At 35.3% G+C, this 18971-nt stretch overlaps 1 protein-coding gene across 1 annotated transcript in view; it reads right to left on the bottom strand.

Moving 5' to 3' along the window:
* LOC128664907 (protein PRRC2C-like) overlaps window positions 1–17510 on the bottom strand; it is an 83074-nt gene extending 65564 nt beyond the window's left edge. The window contains 4 exon segments of the mRNA XM_053719699.1: window positions 6330–6411; window positions 6504–6635; window positions 16360–16966; window positions 17044–17510. Of these exon segments, the coding sequence (XP_053575674.1) occupies window positions 6330–6411; window positions 6504–6635; window positions 16360–16966; window positions 17044–17510 (1288 nt within the window).
* Between the last annotated feature and the right edge of the window lie 1461 nt (window positions 17511–18971).

The following is an 18971-nucleotide window of genomic DNA, read 5'->3' as shown; positions in this document are numbered from 1 at the left end:
TAATGGGTTTACCCAGTTTACACATTATTATTTTTTCTTTTAGCAAAATATTTTAATAGTACCTTATTCTATAATACTTTTAAGTCTCGTCACAAGGAATGCACATTCATTTTTGTCAAGTGATGACATTTATCTATGTCTTTATCTCTCCAAATATAATTAAATTATTAATCTTCAGTTTGCATCTTCCACTATACTTTTTTCTGTTTGAAACTTGACTTTGCACATCATTTTCTGTTTAGCCGACCCCTATTGCTTTTACACACACTCCTTTTCTCTTCTGACTTAGTGGTTCTGTATTTATTAAACGCTATCCTTTTGTCCTAATAATGTGGAATATGTGACAGTTGAGACATTGTTCAGTGCTAGAAAATACCAAATGGATCAGTCAATTTTAACATCTCTTATCTAGGGAGGAAAACCTTTACCCTGAAAAGTGATTTGTTAAATATATTTAATCCATAAAGTGCCAGTGCAACATCTTGTCATCCTCTGTATTTTGATAAATGACAATGTGTTGTTCTCTGGTAGCAAATCATCTCATTTTTTAGTGCATTAATTAGAAGAAACAACAGATACCTTTATTATATATGCTACCAGAGCCAGGTGAAATATTCATTCAGCATGTGGTCCTGCCACAAATAGTAGGGAAGTCTTCAAAGGACCAGCACTACTTTATTACTTTGGTTGGTCGTTTAAGACCTCCATCTCTACTTTAAAAGCAGATAGAGAGGTGTACAGTACACCACTCCATCAAGATACTTCTCTTTTAAATGTATAGGCATATGCCCTTCTAATATGCAGGTGTCACTGTAAAATAGAAATCACCTGCAATATTAGGCAACAAGGAGATTTGGCAAAGTAAAATTGGGACTTCTGAAAGCCCAAGTTACCTCTTATTTGAAAGAGGAGAAACCCCTCTTTAGTATTACAAGCTATTGGGTCCCCTAGAATGTTGATTTGAACAACTATGTTAATACAGCCTATGGGGCCCATTTATCAAGCTCTGAACGGAGCTTGTGGACCCGTGTTTCTGGCGAGTCTTCAAACTCGCCAGAAACAGCAGTTATGAAGCAGCGTTCTAAAGACGGACAGGAATCGCCGGAATTCAACCTGATCGGGTTGATTGACACCTCCCTGCTGGCGGCCGATTGTCCACGAGTCTGCAGGGGACGGCGTTGCACCAGCAGCTCACAAGAGCTGCTGGTGTAACGGATTCAGCAGTGTCTTGCAGACCTGATCCGCACTGTCGGATCAGGTCCGCAAGACATTTGTTAAATTGGCCTCTATACCTTTTTGTGCAACAATTATGAAAATATAATTTTGGAACAAAATTAAGCAAAGTCTGATATTTACCCTCGTGTTTCTTTTCATGTTTCTTCTGTTATAGCAAAAACAATTTGTTGGTGAACTATATAGAGGAGACAATATTCTCTAGGCTTATTGTATTTATCAGTTTAATTATTAGAACCAAACATAAAATGTTACCCAGGGGAAACAAAGATTGACTCATGAAAGGGCTAATTAGTTTTATATGTATGTTTAATTGTTATATTTATGCTTAATTACTTGTATTGTACTTGAAGACCATCGTCCAATGTTTAAAGCTGGTTATAATTAGAATATATTTATGCAACCTTGTTTATTGTGCTATTGTTGTAAATTTAAACAGCTCAGATTTTCTGCGCAATCAAAGAGTCTGCTTATGCAACTGCTGGTTTTCTCTGCTTGAGGTTTTTGTTCTTTAATTACTTATAAATCCTTCAAGCAAACTAAAATCTAAAAACCATTTTCTTCTCGTGGAAACTATCTACACATCACAAAGTAGATTGATTTGTACATCTGTTTATTTCATTCAGGGCAGCCTTCTAATAGGTTTGACTGTGCGGTGGGATTTTATCAGATCGTGTTGTATAATTATAAAGAAAATGGACGGTCTCTTATAAATATGAAATGGGACCACATTAGCATGCAACTTGATATTACAAGTCCATGGTAAATCGCATTTACCAAAGAAGTATAAGCGCAGCCAGCATTGCTCTAACGCAAACTATATAGTCAATGGAGATTGTGACTAGCGCTCATATTACATGTTGAAAGTTATAGGTTGCGCTCAAGTAAAAGCCTAAGCTGCACGACTTGAGATCTGAAGTAAAGTGTAAGGGTTAAAAAAAATAAATAAATAGACAAAACACATCCAAAATATATTAAAATAAAGTATTATACTCATATATGAAGGTGCGTATGTATAAATGTCTATATATTTGTATATATGTGTATACATGTGTAATGTGTTTATATGGGTAAATATGGTTTTGCTAATGTACATACATATAAACATATAGAATAATACCTGTTATCAGTGCCGCGAGTCGATTAAGTTTGAGGTTGTGTGCTATACAAGTATCCAATTATTATATACATATTATGGAGCTTGATGCCCCGTGTTTCTGGCGAGCCTTCAGAATCTAAAGACCGCTGCTCCATAACCTGTCCGCCTGCTCTGAGGTGGCGGACAGACATCGCCAGAAATCAACCCGATCTCATACGATTGGGTTGATTGACACTCCCTGCTAGCGGCCGATTGGCCTTGAATCTGCAGGGGGCGGTATTGCACCAGCAGTTTACAAGAACTGCTGGTGCAATGATAAATGCTGAGAGCGTACGCTGTCGGCATTTATCAATGTGCAGCGGACATGATCCACAATATGATAATTTTGCGGATAATTCGGCCCCCTGATCTCAAAAGTAAATCAATAAAATTTGTTGCATAGGAAATAAGCACATCTAGGCAAGTGTCCCCGCTTGCTTTCACCCAGTACAACTCCATATACACTGTTACCAAAGCACAAGAGGATTCTGGGTGAGATATGCAAATTAGATATACAACATCTCAGATTTTTTGCTTCATACTTTGTTAACACACAGCAATTAAATGCAGCAATACAGAAATCACCACTAGACAGCCTGTTTCGTTCTTGTTAGAATTTGTTAGTAGCCGATAGATTTCTGATTGCTGCTTAGGTAAAGCACATTTCAGGGTTAAATCAAAATTAATTTGAATTACGATGGAGATAAAAGTATGAGCTTAAAATCCTCCATGTCTCAAAAGTAAATCTCAGACTTTTATCTCCACCATAATTTAAATAAATTTTGATTTAACCCTGAAATGAGCTTTACCTAAGCAGCAATCAGATATGTATCTGCTACTGACGAGTTCTAACAAGAACGAAACAGGCTGTCTAGTGGTGATTTCTGTATTGCTGCATTTAATTGCTGTGTTAACACAGTATGAAGCAAAAAATCTGAGATGTTGTATATCTAATTTGCATATCGCACCCAGAATCCTCTTGTGCATTGGAAAAGTCTATATGGAGTTTTAGTGGGTGAAAGCAAGTGGTGACTCTTGCTTAGATGTTTTAATTTCCTATGCAACAATTCTTATTGATATATATATATATATATATATATATATATATATATATATATATATATATACCATATATACACATTTACTGTATATATATATATATCTATATATATATATATATATATATATATATATATATATATACACAGGTGGCCCTCGGTTTACAACAGTTCAATTTACACCGTTTCAGAATAACAACCTGTTTTCCGGTCATGTGACTGCTAATGAAAAGCATTGAGAAGCAGTGCATTTATTAAAATAGCCAGTAGGTAGAGCTGCCCGCTTGCGTTGCAGCAAAGTCAAGCAAGCTGATATTATTCAGTTTACCCAGACCTGAGCTATCGAGCAGATTTCAAAGGAACAAGATCTTCCTGTCTATAAATCAGTCCAGATTGGAATGCATAGAAAGAACTGTTTGCAGAAAAATGCAAGTGAAGTCTGTGTTGTGTGATTATTTTATTATGTTTATAATGCTACTTAGCAAATATTTTTGTTCATTTAACTTAGTTTAATTATATATTCTGTGTTGTGTGATTTTATTAGGTTTATAATGCTGTTTAGCATTTAAAGTCTTCATTTCAAAGCTTTAAAAATAATGTATTAGGTGTTATTTATGACAATTTTGAGAGGGGCCAGGAACCTAACTCCCTCACTTTCCATTGACTTACATTATAAACTGGGTTTCAATTTACAACGGTTTAGATTTACAACCATTCCTTCTGGAACCTATCCCCGGCATAAACTGAGGGCTACCTGTATATATATATATATATACACACACACACATACATATACTATTTTGAGCCCTTCCCAATCAAATACAGTGAAACATCCAATACAATTTTTATTAATTTTTAATATGTTTTAATGTGTTTTGAATAGAAATACTTGAAATTCATATGCTCCACTTAGAAAAAAATAAAATAAATATATATATATATATATATATATATATATATATGTATACATATACACTATGTATGTATATATATATATATATATATATATATATATATATATATATATATACAAATAGATATAGGTATAGGTATAAATATATATTTTACAATAATAATCACACACACATATATATATACACATATATATATATATATATATTTATATATATATATATATATAAAAACATAAACTTTCTTCTATATGAAGAGCCTAGGAACAAAAAGTATTGCTATCACACCTTTGGCTTTAGTGCAGTTGATCTAGTGCAGTGTCAGTATAGCGCAATCGATAACTAATAGGAATTTCTCCAGTGTGGTCTATAGAAGTTTATTGGGAGAATGATTTAGCGCCGTTGCAATATCCAAAGTCCTGAAGTTAGCACACCTTAGTCTTTTGTGCGCTACCTTTTTACTTTGAGTTTAAAATACGCACACTAATCTGGCCTTGCAAATGCTTTACTATGAGTGCAGTTAGTGCTCAATTAGGAAAAAAAGTAGCGCACCACTTCTTATCGGACTCTGAGGGGCCGATTTACCATTGTCTGGTGGGCATGATACGTTGTAGCGTATCATGTCCGCCAGATATCGCTGAATGCCGACAGCATATGCTGTTGGCATTTAACATTGCACAAGCAGTTCTGGTTCTTGTGCAATGCCGTCCTCTGCAGATTTGTGGCCAATCGGCCGCTAGCAGGGGGTGTCAATCAACCCGATCATATAGGATCGGGCGGATTGATGTCTTGAGCCTCATAGGCAGCGGACCAGTTAAGGAGCAGCGGTCTTAAGACCGCTTCTTCATAACTGCTGTTTCCGGTGAGCGTGAAGTCTCGCACGGAAACAGGGGCATCAGGGGCCATTCGGCCCTTGATAAATCGTCCCTTTAATGTACATATTTGATATTCTATGATTTTCTATACAGGCAATAGCATACTGAGATTTGAACTGATTTAGTAATGTATTTTAAGAGAACAAAATGTATCCTGCTAATGGAAGAGTGGCAAGACAAATCTGTGTGACGATAAACAAAATGCTTTTAAAGACTCACATGACAAATAAAGAAAAAGAAAAAAAAATCTTCTATAAAAAATTCCACTCTAACATATACACAAAGGAAAACCGATAATGAGCGATAAAATAAACACTAGACAGGCTTGTCAGTTTTAAAGTAGTGAGACTCGACCCTGTGACGTGATACTTAAAGAGACACTCAAAACAAAAAGGTTTTTTATGTGCAATTAATTTGTTTCTATCAATCATACAGTACATGCTCGTATAGTCAATTCAGCCTTTGTAAATAAATTCAATAATTCTGTTATCCAATATCTGAACATTAGTAGCTCATTTACTCACTTCCAATCCTGAGTGGGTTATGTCACACCGCTGAATTGTGACAGAGCCCGGTCTTCAAGCAACATCACCTTGTCCTACTCCAAATTTCAATTGCTCCACTTGCTTTTCTTAGGGTTCCCAGTGCTCTCAGTTCTGCGCCCCCTTGGAACTCTCCATTGCACACCAGTTGATGACATCATCAATTCAGTTTCTCTGTGTATATTTGGATCAAGTAAGACTTGTAATAAGTTATTGGCCTCTATTTAAGAAAGTCTGGCGGACCTCGCTGAATATGGAGAGCAATACGCTCTCCGTATTCAGCATTGCACCAGCAGCTCCACCCGCCAGCAGGGGGGTGTCAATCAACCCGATTGTACTCGATGGGGTTGAATTCCGGCAATGTCTGTCCGCCTGCTCAGAGCAGGCGCACAGGTTATGGAGCAGCGGTCTTTGTGATGGCTGCTTCATAACTGCTGTTTCTGGCGAGCCTGCAGGCTCGCCAGAAACACAGGGCATCAATCTCCATTCGGAGCTTGATCGATAGGCCCCATAGGCTGTATTCAAAACAGAGCACCATAGGGATCACAGTTAAAACTCCATGCTCTACTCACAGTCACTTGTACCACCAAGGAAATAGAGATTGATGAGCACTGGAGTTTCAAAAAATGTAACATTTATTGTAAGTTTAACAAGCTTAAGAAACAACTTAAGAAATATAGCAGCACTCACATCAAATATAAAATAGAACACAAGCAAATCAAATCTCCTATACAAAGGAGTCTTACTAGTACCAGGGACAAATAGTGTATATCCAATTCTTGTCCCCAATTGAAGCGAAAGTATCTTGCATTCACCAATCCTCCCAACGGGATGCTGCTGTCTTCATACTTGCGGGTTCCTGCTCCACAAGTAAAAATCTAATAGAGTATGAGACACAAAGAGACAGTGCAAACCCAAATTCAAGGTAGTTTTATTAAAAACAAGTGAATCCCGATTCCGGTGAATCTGCTCTCCACAAAACAGCTGGTCAGTCGCACTCTCCGCAAACATCCAAGCATTCACCTGTTGCAGCAGTCACCTATGGGAGCTCATGCTAGACAAAAAAAATCTCAACGCATTTCTCCCGGAGTACGTCCGGGCTTTCTCAAGAGCAGTTTTGCAGAGAGCAGATTCACCTAAATCAGGATTCACTTATTTTGGACAGGCTTCAAACATTTTACTTCCAGTAAGTGAGATTTTATGTGTGCAATATTAATTGTTAATAAAACTACATTGATTTTGGTTTTGAGCTGTCTCTTTGCTTCTCATACTCATGGATGTACTATTTACATGGATGGTAACACCATAAATGAAAGTAATGAGGTGCCCCTCATCTGCTTTGAATCAGCTGACGCATTTCGGCAGAAGCCATACACATAGCTGTAAAACACATATACCACATTCATTGGACAACACAAAACAATGCAGTGAAAGAGACCCCTCACACTCATCCCCACAGTTGTATTTAAGGTGGTTGCAACCAATTAAGGTAGTCAAAAATAATTTTGTTTTCTTTTTTTCCTTGTATCAATTTCATATTGAAATGTTTTTAGTAGTTAGTTCACAGATATTGTTTTATTACACCCTATATAATATATTTTGTATATGATTTGCACATTCTATCTTCCGTTTTATTATCATATATTTAATAGTAGCAAAACCTATGCCTCTTCATATTCTACAGTCTAACTAAACATTCCATCTTATATTTTTAAAATTGTATTAGACAATTACTTGAACATATAATTACTGAGATGGAATGGCCTGTTCACAGCTGTTGCTAGTTACTTTAAAAGTATGTGCTCCATTAGACTTAGGAGTCCCCATTGGTTATTAAATATATAACCCTAACATCTTGTGCTGAATTCCGTCATTTCTGTATAAGGTTACAATATTCTATAATCTTTGGGATATTTAGCTCCAGTTCATTATAGAGCTTATACCTAAGTTTGTCAGATCATATTCCGAGTTTAGTCCATTTGGATCTACCATACCTAATGTGACAATCTGGTAGATCTACCTCTTCTCTAAAAGCTCCTCCCCATTGCCCCCCCCCCCCTTTGTTAGATTGTACCTTTTCAATAATAGCGCATTTAAAGCTGTCTGCTTTCTTGTGATGTATCCTAGTGAAGTGTTGCATTAATAATGTAGTTAGTGTGCCTTAGTTGATGTTGGACAGATGTTCAGGAATGAGTCTGTGGATCTCACTTATGGTGAGTCCCACATATAGGGGCCCATTTATCAAGCTCTGAATGGAGCTTGTGGGCCCGTGTTTCTGGCGAGTCTTCAGACTCGCCAGAAACAGCAGTTATGAAGCCACAATAGCGTATTGCTCTCTGCATTCATCGAGGTCTTGCGGACCTGATCCGCACTGTCGGATCAGGTCCGCAAGACCTTTGATAAATTGGTCCCATAGAGTGGAGCTGTAGTTTGCATTTACCTTTGAACGTTAAAACTGCTAGCAGTAATTTTTTTAGCACTTTAAAATTTGTGCTCGTATTACCAGTTGGAAGTAAAAGGTTTGCACAAAGTAGCAGTAACAAATAGACTTTGCATTACCCCATGGACTTTAATTCAGCTGAAAAAGTATATATATATATATATATATATATATATATATATATATATATATATATATATATATACATATATATATATATATATATATATATATATATATATATATATATATACACACACAGTATATATATAAAAATAGAGTATAACACTTTAGAAAATAGGATTATTGCATTAATTAAATTTTTCATGTTTTTATTTACGTTACTGCAAAGGGGTCCAATGCACTTATAGATGTCTAGATATGCATACATATATATTTATGTGTTTATATGTATATATATGTCTGTAAATACATAAATACACATATAAATATATGTAAAACATATATACATCTGTACAAGCATATAAGTTTTTAAAAATGTGTCATGGTGTTATGATATTTCTATATATACTGTAATTTTAACGATATGAACTGATTTTAACATCATTCTAAATGCAAAAATATGAATTGCGCTCTTTATGTATTATGTTTTAAAGTGTTTAAATGGGTGATGTATAAAGTGCCTAAAACGACAGTGGGTAAGCACATTTTCAATAATTCCATTTTTAATTTATATGGTCTACACTATGTTGTTTTATTTTTTATAGGACATTTCTACACTAAATTCTAAAGACACAGACTACTATTAGGAACACACCTGGAGGATTTTTGTTTTTGGTTTCACTATAATACTTGCATTTATCACCATTTTTTAACACAGCTTTTTCTGTGTGTTTGATTTTTCATTTTTTCATTTTTATTTTCCACACATATATATATGTATATATATATTTTTTTAAATTTGTATTTTTTCACAATTTTTCACCTTCTTCACCTCATCACATCAGTTTTATCATCATCTATTTTGGATTAACAGAATATATTTTAGTGACTTTTTAATATAAAATTTGGACATTTGGCTTTTGGACACTTTTACTTTGCTGGACATCAATTGGATATTTATTGGATTTTATTTAATCTGGGAATTCCCATCTACATTATACCACTGTTTATTTCTATTGCTGTTTTTATATTATTGTATTGAAATCTGCTGTATTAAATTAATCTTTTAATCTACATCATGAACACCTAATTTATATCTACTTATACATTTTAGTGTCTTAAGGAGCTAAAATATATATTTGGTTTGATTGGTGACTGTTAGGTGTTATCCCCAAAGGGGGGGGGGGGGGGGGAGTGTCAGGTCAGGCCGAAGCCTCTGGGCCGCTGTACCACCTGAAGCAGATGTAGATTATCTGATAAGGATCCCTTAGAATGACTCAGACCACGCAGCAATATGATCTAAAGCCAATCATGTTTATTGAACAGTGCAAGCCTATCTTATAGACTTCAGTAACAGCATACAGGGTTAAGGGGATGACACGTTAGGACCGCGTCATCTTACACAGTTCTACAGAGAAAAGCACAGTGTGATTCTGGAAATTCAGTAGCTCATAACAATATACTATAGTCATAATAAACCATGCATCTGCAGATACAACAAGGTCGCTGGACCATCTTATTGACATTATATTCTTCTGGGTGTACAGCCAGGGACATCTACAAGGTTAGCTAGCTTTGTAGAATAAGATGACAAGCATATATTTCTCACTACAGAATGAACCATTATAATAAAGTCTAATCATTACAAAATGGATGCTAATCATCATAAGATGGCTGCGAGGAACAAGATGGCTGCAGTCAGGTTCACATTACCCCTAACATACCATCCTTTTATTCTAACAGAATAACATAAAAATAGACAGGCATAGAAAATTAGTAAAGCCTTATATTATGGTAACAGAACTCTATGTGAGAATACTAAAGAGAAAAATATTCCTATGTCGTGATATACATTTATAGGCTAATTGTCACTGCATATAGGTGCAGCCTCTCCAATACCTTCCATCTATCTTCCAGCCTTCCCAAAACTACCGGTCTACCGGCACAGAGACCCAACCAGCCCCCCATCTACCCCCAAACAACGCTGCATCGTTCATTTCTCCACCTGCATTGCTAGCACCCCCCCAATATGTCCAACAGTTCCTTCTCCACAGTAAAGCATGACATAGCAACAGCACAACTGTCTCTAGGTGGCCTCTGATCACTTTAAGAACAGTCTTTGTCCATTTGAGAGCGCTACACCATGACACTTTGCTATAATACAATTCTCCAACAGTTCATTTGCAGTAGGGGTGCTTATCCAATGTTCTTCCACAGGGAGATGCTGGAAATCTGATGGTTTGTTCATGGGGTAGACAAGGCAACCAGTGGATACCCATGGCAAGCAAACACTCGAGTCACAGGGAGTCTAGGAAGCAAACAGAAACAGTACAGGATGAGTACACACCGCAATACAATCACAATTATGTCCAAATAAAACGTCACTTTCATCCTATGTCATTTAAAATCAAACAAAACATTGTTGATATATAAAACAAACTAAATACATTGATATTTCTCAGAGAATAATTTACAACTTCTCTATACACTTTTAAATGATACTTCATGAATACTAAGCAAGTGAAAACCTGCCAGACTTCATCAAGGGCCTGAATGGTTATGCTAAAACTTATGCTAAGGCCTGCCCTGTAGCAAAAATGAAAAAAGGAAAACAGTCAATAAAAATAAATGAATTTCTTTATACTGTCACTTTGAACTTCTAAAAAATAAAAGAACCTCGTGTTGCTTTATTTTGCATGGCTGCTATCTATAATGTTTATAATTCTCCAACCATGATCCTAATATTCAACAATCTCATCTGATATAAACTCTACTAGTTTACTAATTATTTTATGCAACCTAAATTCTCTCACACTCCTGTATGAGGACAGCATATAAACAGAACATCATTTAAAACTACAAACTCTTTTAAAGGTAAACACATCTTTATGGTAAGATAATTCCTTTCTTTGACAAACCTCTGTAACTACAAAATTCAAATAGCAAATACCATACCAATTAATTAATAAAAGGGAAAAATACACTTGCTTTTCTGGACTATCTATTCCCTAAACAAATATTTTTCCGTATATTTAATATAAACTTCTAGCTGAGACGTGTCTTCCTTATGTTCTAGAGGGTGAAGGGTCTAAAATATTATGATATATTGCAGCATTTTCCTTAAACATATTTTTTATACTCAGTGGGCCATTCAGTAGGGTACAATACTGCGAAGTTCACAGTTACATTTATCTAAAGTGTTACTTTGTAAAGCACATAAACTACAATGTGCACTAATACCAATGAATCATATGATTTCTTATACCAAATATGATTAATAAAAATAAAACAAATACAAGAGAATACAAAACAAGCAATATAAGGAATCGAGTTAACAATACTCCCCTAATTTAATTGGTTGACCCTGTAACAGCATAACAGGTCCTCCATATCGAGCGGCAAGACACAGTCCAGAGAAGGATAGTCTTTATGTCCTGAAGACACACATCAGAGGAAACAGTCATGAATTACCCAGAGTCCAGTTCTGGGGCTGGTACCAGCATGCAAAGCAAATAATGGATCCAAAGATAGTTCAGCAACTTTTACTGCAGTATGGTGGTTAAAACAAGCTTGACAAAAGGTCTTTCATCTTTTCTTTCTTTAAAGGTTTACTTGCTTTCAATCTTTAATCTTTTGAAGAGTGCACTTATGGAATTTTGCCTGTACAGATTTTACCTAAATATGGAAACTCAAAAATAATTCAGTAGCAAGCAAAATCAAATACACTTCACTATTCAATATGCTGTCCATACAGCACGCTTCCACACGTAGTCACAAAAGAGAAAAACATAACAAACAAACATTGAAAACCAATTGTTTTTTGTCTTTCACAAAACAAAACATTAGCTGCCGACACAAATTTCAAACAACCACAATTCACCTGAAATTCAACACATATTCTGACATTCACTGAAATGAAACACTCGCAAAACGCCACAAACAATTAAAAACATCCCCCTAAGAACCATCTATACCCAGGCTCTGCAATGTCTACTATGTACAAAACTTTGATATCACACAAATAAAGCAATCACAGCAGATGCTCAAGAAACTTCAGTTGCATATTGTACAAATAAAATTGCGCTTATTTGGGAACGATCAGATAACCATGGTACAGCCACAGTTCTCCTGCCGCATGCACCATGCAAATCCACTGTTAAAGGGACATTCTAGTAGAAATGAAACTTTCATTATTCAGATAGGACTTTTAATTTTAACCAACTTTCCAATGTACTTTTATCATCAAAATCACCTTTTTTCCTCCTGGTATTCTTAGTGTAAAGTGTAAACTAAACATAGGTAGGCTCATATGCTAATTTTTAAGCCTTTGAGGGCTGCCTCTTATCACAAGCTGTTGAAATCTCTTTGCAACACCAAGAGACAAAATACACGTAAGCCATATAAATAAAACTAAAACTGTGTGCTGGAAGAAGGCCCTAGACACAAGGCATGTCAAAACTATAATCAGATAAATTAGCAAGTTATGTAAATGCAGTAGAATCAGATAAATTGTGCATCATTTGTTTGCCGTCCCCTATCGCCTTAATATAGGGGTGTTTATAGTAGACACATTATAGACCATGGCTTAGCTGTTAAGCAGCAATCAAAGTCATTGCAATTATAGTTGTAGACTAGTTAGTAACCAAATAACTATATATATTTTAAAGTGTCACTTAAATCACTTCATTAAATAATATCTCATTTATTTATTGAACACAGTGGGGGTTATGTTAAATAACAAAGAGTTCTGTAATATCTGTGAGATACAGTTTGACAGCAGACGGCCACAGAAATAAAATTATCAGTTTTAAGCTATATTCTGTGACAGAATATAATATAAATACTTGTTTCTTTGTAGTGAGCAATTTATATATATATCATTTTTTATAACATAGAACCTATAGGGATTGGGATAAACTGGCACTACACTGGTTTAAAGTAAGAAAAAGAATCATTAGATTCCGGTGCTACCCCTTAGAAACCATAAGTTAACAAAGAGAGAAATAAAGAAAGATAGGGGTTTTTATAGCACTCATACTTACTTATGAGGGTATGAAGTTAGTTTAAAAAACTTTACTTTAATTATTTGTTTAAAAGATATGGGGTAACAACCCCTAACGTTACATACGAACCACTACCTAATATCAAAGAAACTAAACTAAACTAAAAACAAGCCAACAGTCACTTCTCTGTTTCCTGGCCGATAGCAGGAAACGTCGGCATCAGGTGGCTGAAGTGACTGACCGGCAATATTCAAAATATTTACAGCAAACGCTTTTCGGCTATGACCTAGCCTTTCTCAATGCTATATTTTGCTGACAGTTAGTAAACCCGAGGCTACCGGGTGCGCGGACTTTTAAACCCATTCTCAAACCGAGAATTAGCCAATTGGGTTAGTTTCTGGGAAGACGCCTTCTTAGTATCCAATGATTACACTGGGTGGAAGACATCTACTCACCGAATTGGACTATATGGCTGAGAAGTGTATTGGGTATGTCGCGCATGCGTGTTCATCCACTAATAGCATATATAGAAAATCACTTGTATAACAGCTGCTATATTGCAAAATTATATATATCTATATTGATTGAAAAGGTAAGTATCGTATTCAAACGTGAACCATTCAAAACACAAACTTAATCGATATTATACTCAATCGATTCCAGTATAGCGATTGTTATATACCAAAGCTTTAACAGTGTTATATCGTTGTGAAATTTTACGGCGCTATTTGCAGCTACAATACTCTTTGTAGCCATATGTTAATCCAAAAAGTGCTAAACACTGTACATTGAAAGCTTTACTCTGATGATAAAGGATTTTCACATAAGTATCAAGCAAAACTTAGGTATGTTAGGTTACGTACTTAATTATTATAATTCACCAAAAATAATATTTCTTGGGATTTATATGGGTTTGATTCAATATATAACCTCCATGTATAGCGATACTAATTAATGTGAAAGGTGAGTCTTAAGCTTAATCCTCACTAGTAATGTATGTACCTTATATATCACCTAATATCTGCTTAGAAGTGTACAGGTGACACAGTGGTATTACATCTAAGGCTACAATATAAGTTTTCAATTCCACTATTAATGGCATTAATATATTGTTTGGAAAACAATGGCTTAGAATCCTACTGTAAATATCTTTTTTAATAATTATTAATTATTAAAATTAATGTTTTAATAGAAAAAGTTTACTTAGATATATATTTTCTTTCTGGGTCCCAATCTATACACATATGGTATTGACCAGAAATCCTAGATCATAAGGATCCTGGTCAGGCATATATTATATGTAGACCGGGACCAGCAAGCAGTGCTATAACGTTCCATACAAGAAGTGATCTCTTTCTGCTATATATCACATCAGATATATACCCAGTAATTGTTATATTCATTCATACCATGAGGCATGACGGTATTTAAATTGAAAACCCATTTAGTTTCCAACTGTAACAATTTATCCTCAGTGTTACCTCCTCTTATTCCTGGCCTCAATTTCTCCAGACCCCAACATTTTAGGGCACTAGGTTTCCCATTATGACATTGTAGGAAATGCCTAGCGACACTGGTAATTTGTTTGGATTTGTCTACATCTCTTTGAGCTGTTCTAATATTACTAAGGTGTTCAGTTATACGTGTACACATACTCCTTGTTGTCATTCCTATGTAATATAGATTACAGCTACAAGATATACAGTAGATAACATTTGTACTCTGACAATTTATATGTTGTTTGATATTCCAAATTTTTTCAAATCTATCCACTATTTTTTGTTTTTTGAGCATGTGTTGGCATACTGAACAGTGTCCACATGCTATGGAGCCCTCATATATAGGTAATTTCTTAGCATTTCTATCATAATGGCTCGTAACCAGTGTATCCTTGATATTTCTAGCACGTCTGTATGTCACTAGTGGCTTCTCTGTTATTAAGGGTTTTAATAGATCATCCCTAGTTAGGACATGCCAATGTTTATTCAGGATCTGGATGATTTGATCACTTTGTGCGGAATAAGTGGTAATACATCTTAAGGGGGTATTTTTCTCCTTAATTTTAGGGGTGAGTAATTCAGCTCTATCTTTCAGTAATGCTCTGTTGTATGCTCTGGCAAGCAATTTTTTTGAATAGCCTGTTTCCAGTAACCTTTGTCTTAGTTCTCTAGCAGCTATTTTAAAATTCTCAATGGTGCTGCAATTTCTCCTTAAGCGTATATATTCGCCCATAGGTAGTCCTCTAATAGTAGCAGGGTGATGATGACTGCTTGCATGCAAAATATTATTAGTGGACGTGGGTTTCCTATATGCTTCTGTCACAATTGAGTTGTTAGTCTTTTCAATTGTGAGATCCAAAAACTCTACTTTAGATTTTTGTATATTAGATGTAAGATATAGTCCAAACGGGTTTTCATTTAATGTTGTAATGAGATCATGTAGGAGATTCTCAGGACCATTCCATATAAATAGAATGTCATCTATATATCTGGACCAGTGGGAGATATATTTGGTGAGATGTTTCAGATTGTCATTGAATACCACAGTTTTCTCCCACCAGCCCAGATATATATTAGCGTAGGTTGGGGCACACGCAGTGCCCATCGCTGTCCCACAGGTTTGTAAATAGAACTTATCATCGAATACGAAGAAATTATGAGTTAGAATAAATTCTATCATATTCAATAAAAATTGTTTAACCTCCTCACTCATACTGGTATTTTGGTTAAGAAAGTGTGACACCGCTCTACATCCCCAATGTGTTTTTATACTAGTGTAGAGCGATTCCACGTCACAAGTTACCAGTACTGAATTGCTGTCAATATTGATCTCATTAAGTTTGTTTAACAAATGCATCGTATCTTTGGTGTGCGATGGAAGTGATTCAACAATATATCTTAATCTTGCGTCTATGTATTTGCTGGCTTTTTCAGTAAGGGAGCCTATTCCAGACACTATTGGTCTGCCTGGTGGTTTACGTGCATCCTTATGTATTTTAGGCAGCAAATACAAAGTAGCTGTTTTTGGTTCTTTTACTTCTAGAAATTTAAATTCCTTCTGATCTATAACACCATTGTCAAAGGCTGAACGAATCAATTTATTGTAACTGTTGAGAAACATCTCTGTAGGGTTACATAGAAGTGGCTTATAGTTAGATGAATTGTTAAGCTGACGTAATGCTTCCTCCCTATACATAGTGTCAGGCCAAACAACGATGTTGCCGCCTTTGTCACTGCTTTTTATTTGTAAACCTTTCATATTTTTCAATTGTTTCAGGGCTTTAATTTCTTCATTAGACAGATTATGATTGGTAATGCCACTGCTGTCCTGTATGTCTAAAATATCTTGACATACAAGATTAAGAAAGGTCAGTGTGTTATATGACGTATGATTGGGAGGTACAAATTTGGACTTAGTTTTTAGGATAGCTTGCCAGCTAGTGTCCTCATTGTCAGAATTGCAGCTAATGGCTTCATCTAACAATGCAATTAAATCATTAATGGCAGCTTGATCATTGGCATTGAGAGTATCAGATTCAGAATTACTGAAATATTTTTTAAGGAGAATTTTTCGGGTGAATAAGTGAATATCCTTGATAGCCTCAAATTTGTTTAAATTTGGTGTGGGTATGAATGATAAGCCTCTTTTTAGGACAGATATTTGTACATTAGAAAGAGTAACATCAGAGAGATTAATTATGTTCAATTCTGGAATGTCTACTTCTTTTTGTGTTGTGATTTGTGACTGAATTTTACTTGTCTGCGGGTTCTGGTCCCGATTTTTACGGCCCCTTCTGGTTCTCCGCCTAAAGGGATATTGGTATTGTTGATTTTATGAGGTACAATTCTATTTTTCAGGATAGTTCTAGGTAAGATTTCGCCATCAGATAAATCTACATCTGTACTATCACCTTCTCTGTCTGATGTGTCTACATCTAGACTAGCAGTCTTGTTCTGCCCCCAAGAGTAGATTGTGTCAGAAGAATAATCATTGAGATCTCTATCAATCTTACGTTCTTTCCTCTCTGAAATAAAACGTGCAAACTTCTCAACTTCTCCCTTGGTTTTGTTATATGATTTTTGAAACTCTTCATTTAATTCATATTGTTTAAGTTCATCGCACAGTTTAGAAATTCCCTCATTGATATCATTTAATTTATCTAACTCATATTCAGTTAGATATCCCATTAATTTAAGCGAGCATTCAGTCAGGGCACTTTCCCATTTAGTTTTAAATTCAGGTTTATAATCATTAAAAGAAGGAAATAATTTCAATCTAAGGCCTCTAGGAATGACTCTGTTATCTTTATAAAAATTGTACATTCCTATATTCCATTGCTTCTTTATCTGTTTCCTTCTAATTTTTTTAAGATTCTTTAAAGAATCAGACCATTCCACAGAACTGTTACTCTCTGTAGTACTTTTATTTCTAAGTTCAGCTGTAAGATTTGTTATATCTTTAGTCCATTGGAGCATTTCTGCCCCTAAATCAAAAGAGGCCATAATTCAAAGTGTGTTAGAGTGTGTGCTCTAGTTTAAGAGAAAAATGTGAGTGCAATTCTCACATACGAAATTACAATCTATAGGGATTGGGATAAACTGGCACTACACTGGTTTAAAGTAAGAAAAAGAATCATTAGATTCCGGTGCTACCCCTTAGAAACCATAAGTTAACAAAGAGAGAAATAAAGAAAGATAGGGGTTTTTATAGCACTCATACTTACTTATGAGGGTATGAAGTTAGTTTAAAAAACTTTACTTTAATTATTTGTTTAAAAGATATGGGGTAACAACCCCTAACGTTACACACGAACCACTACCTAATATCAAAGAAACTAAACTAAACTAAAAACAAGCCAACAGTCACTTCTCTGTTTCCTGGCCGATAGCAGGAAACGTCGGCATCAGGTGGCTGAAGTGACTGACCGGCAATATTCAAAATATTTAGAGCAAACGCGTTTCGGCTATGACCTAGCCTTTCTCAATGCTATATTTTGCTGACAGTTAGTAAACCCGAGGCTACCGGGTGCGCGGACTTTTAAACCCATTCTCAAACCGAGAATTAGCCAATTGGGTTAGTTTCTGGGAAGACGCCTTCTTAGTATCCAATGATTACACTGGGTGGAAGACGCCTACTCACCGAATTGGACTATATGGCTGAGAAGTGTATTGGGTATGTCGCGCATGCGTGTTCATCCACTAATAGCATATATAGAAAATCACTTGTATAACAGCTGCTATATTGCAAAATTATATATATCTATATTGATTGAAAAGGTAAGTATCGTATTCAAACGTGAACCATTCAAAACACAAACTTAATCGATATTATACTCAATCGATTCCAGTATAGCGATTGTTATATACCAAAGCTTTAACAGTGTTATATCGTTGTGAAATTTTACAGCGCTATTTGCAGCTACAATACTCTTTGTAGCCATATGTTAATCCAAAAAGTGCTAAACACTGTACATTGAAAGCTTTACTCTGATGATAAAGGATTTTCACATAAGTATCAAGCAAAACTTAGGTATGTTAGGTTACGTACTTAATTATTATAATTCCCCAAAAATAATATTTCTTGGGATTTATATGGGTTTGATTCAATATATAACCTCCATGTATAGCGATACTAATTAATGTGAAAGG

Source organism: Bombina bombina, chromosome 6 (genome assembly GCF_027579735.1).
Source record: "Bombina bombina isolate aBomBom1 chromosome 6, aBomBom1.pri, whole genome shotgun sequence".
Taxonomy (NCBI): Eukaryota; Metazoa; Chordata; class Amphibia; order Anura; family Bombinatoridae; genus Bombina; species Bombina bombina.
Note: the sequence above shows the minus strand (reverse complement) of the source record. Positions and strands in the feature narration are given on the sequence as shown.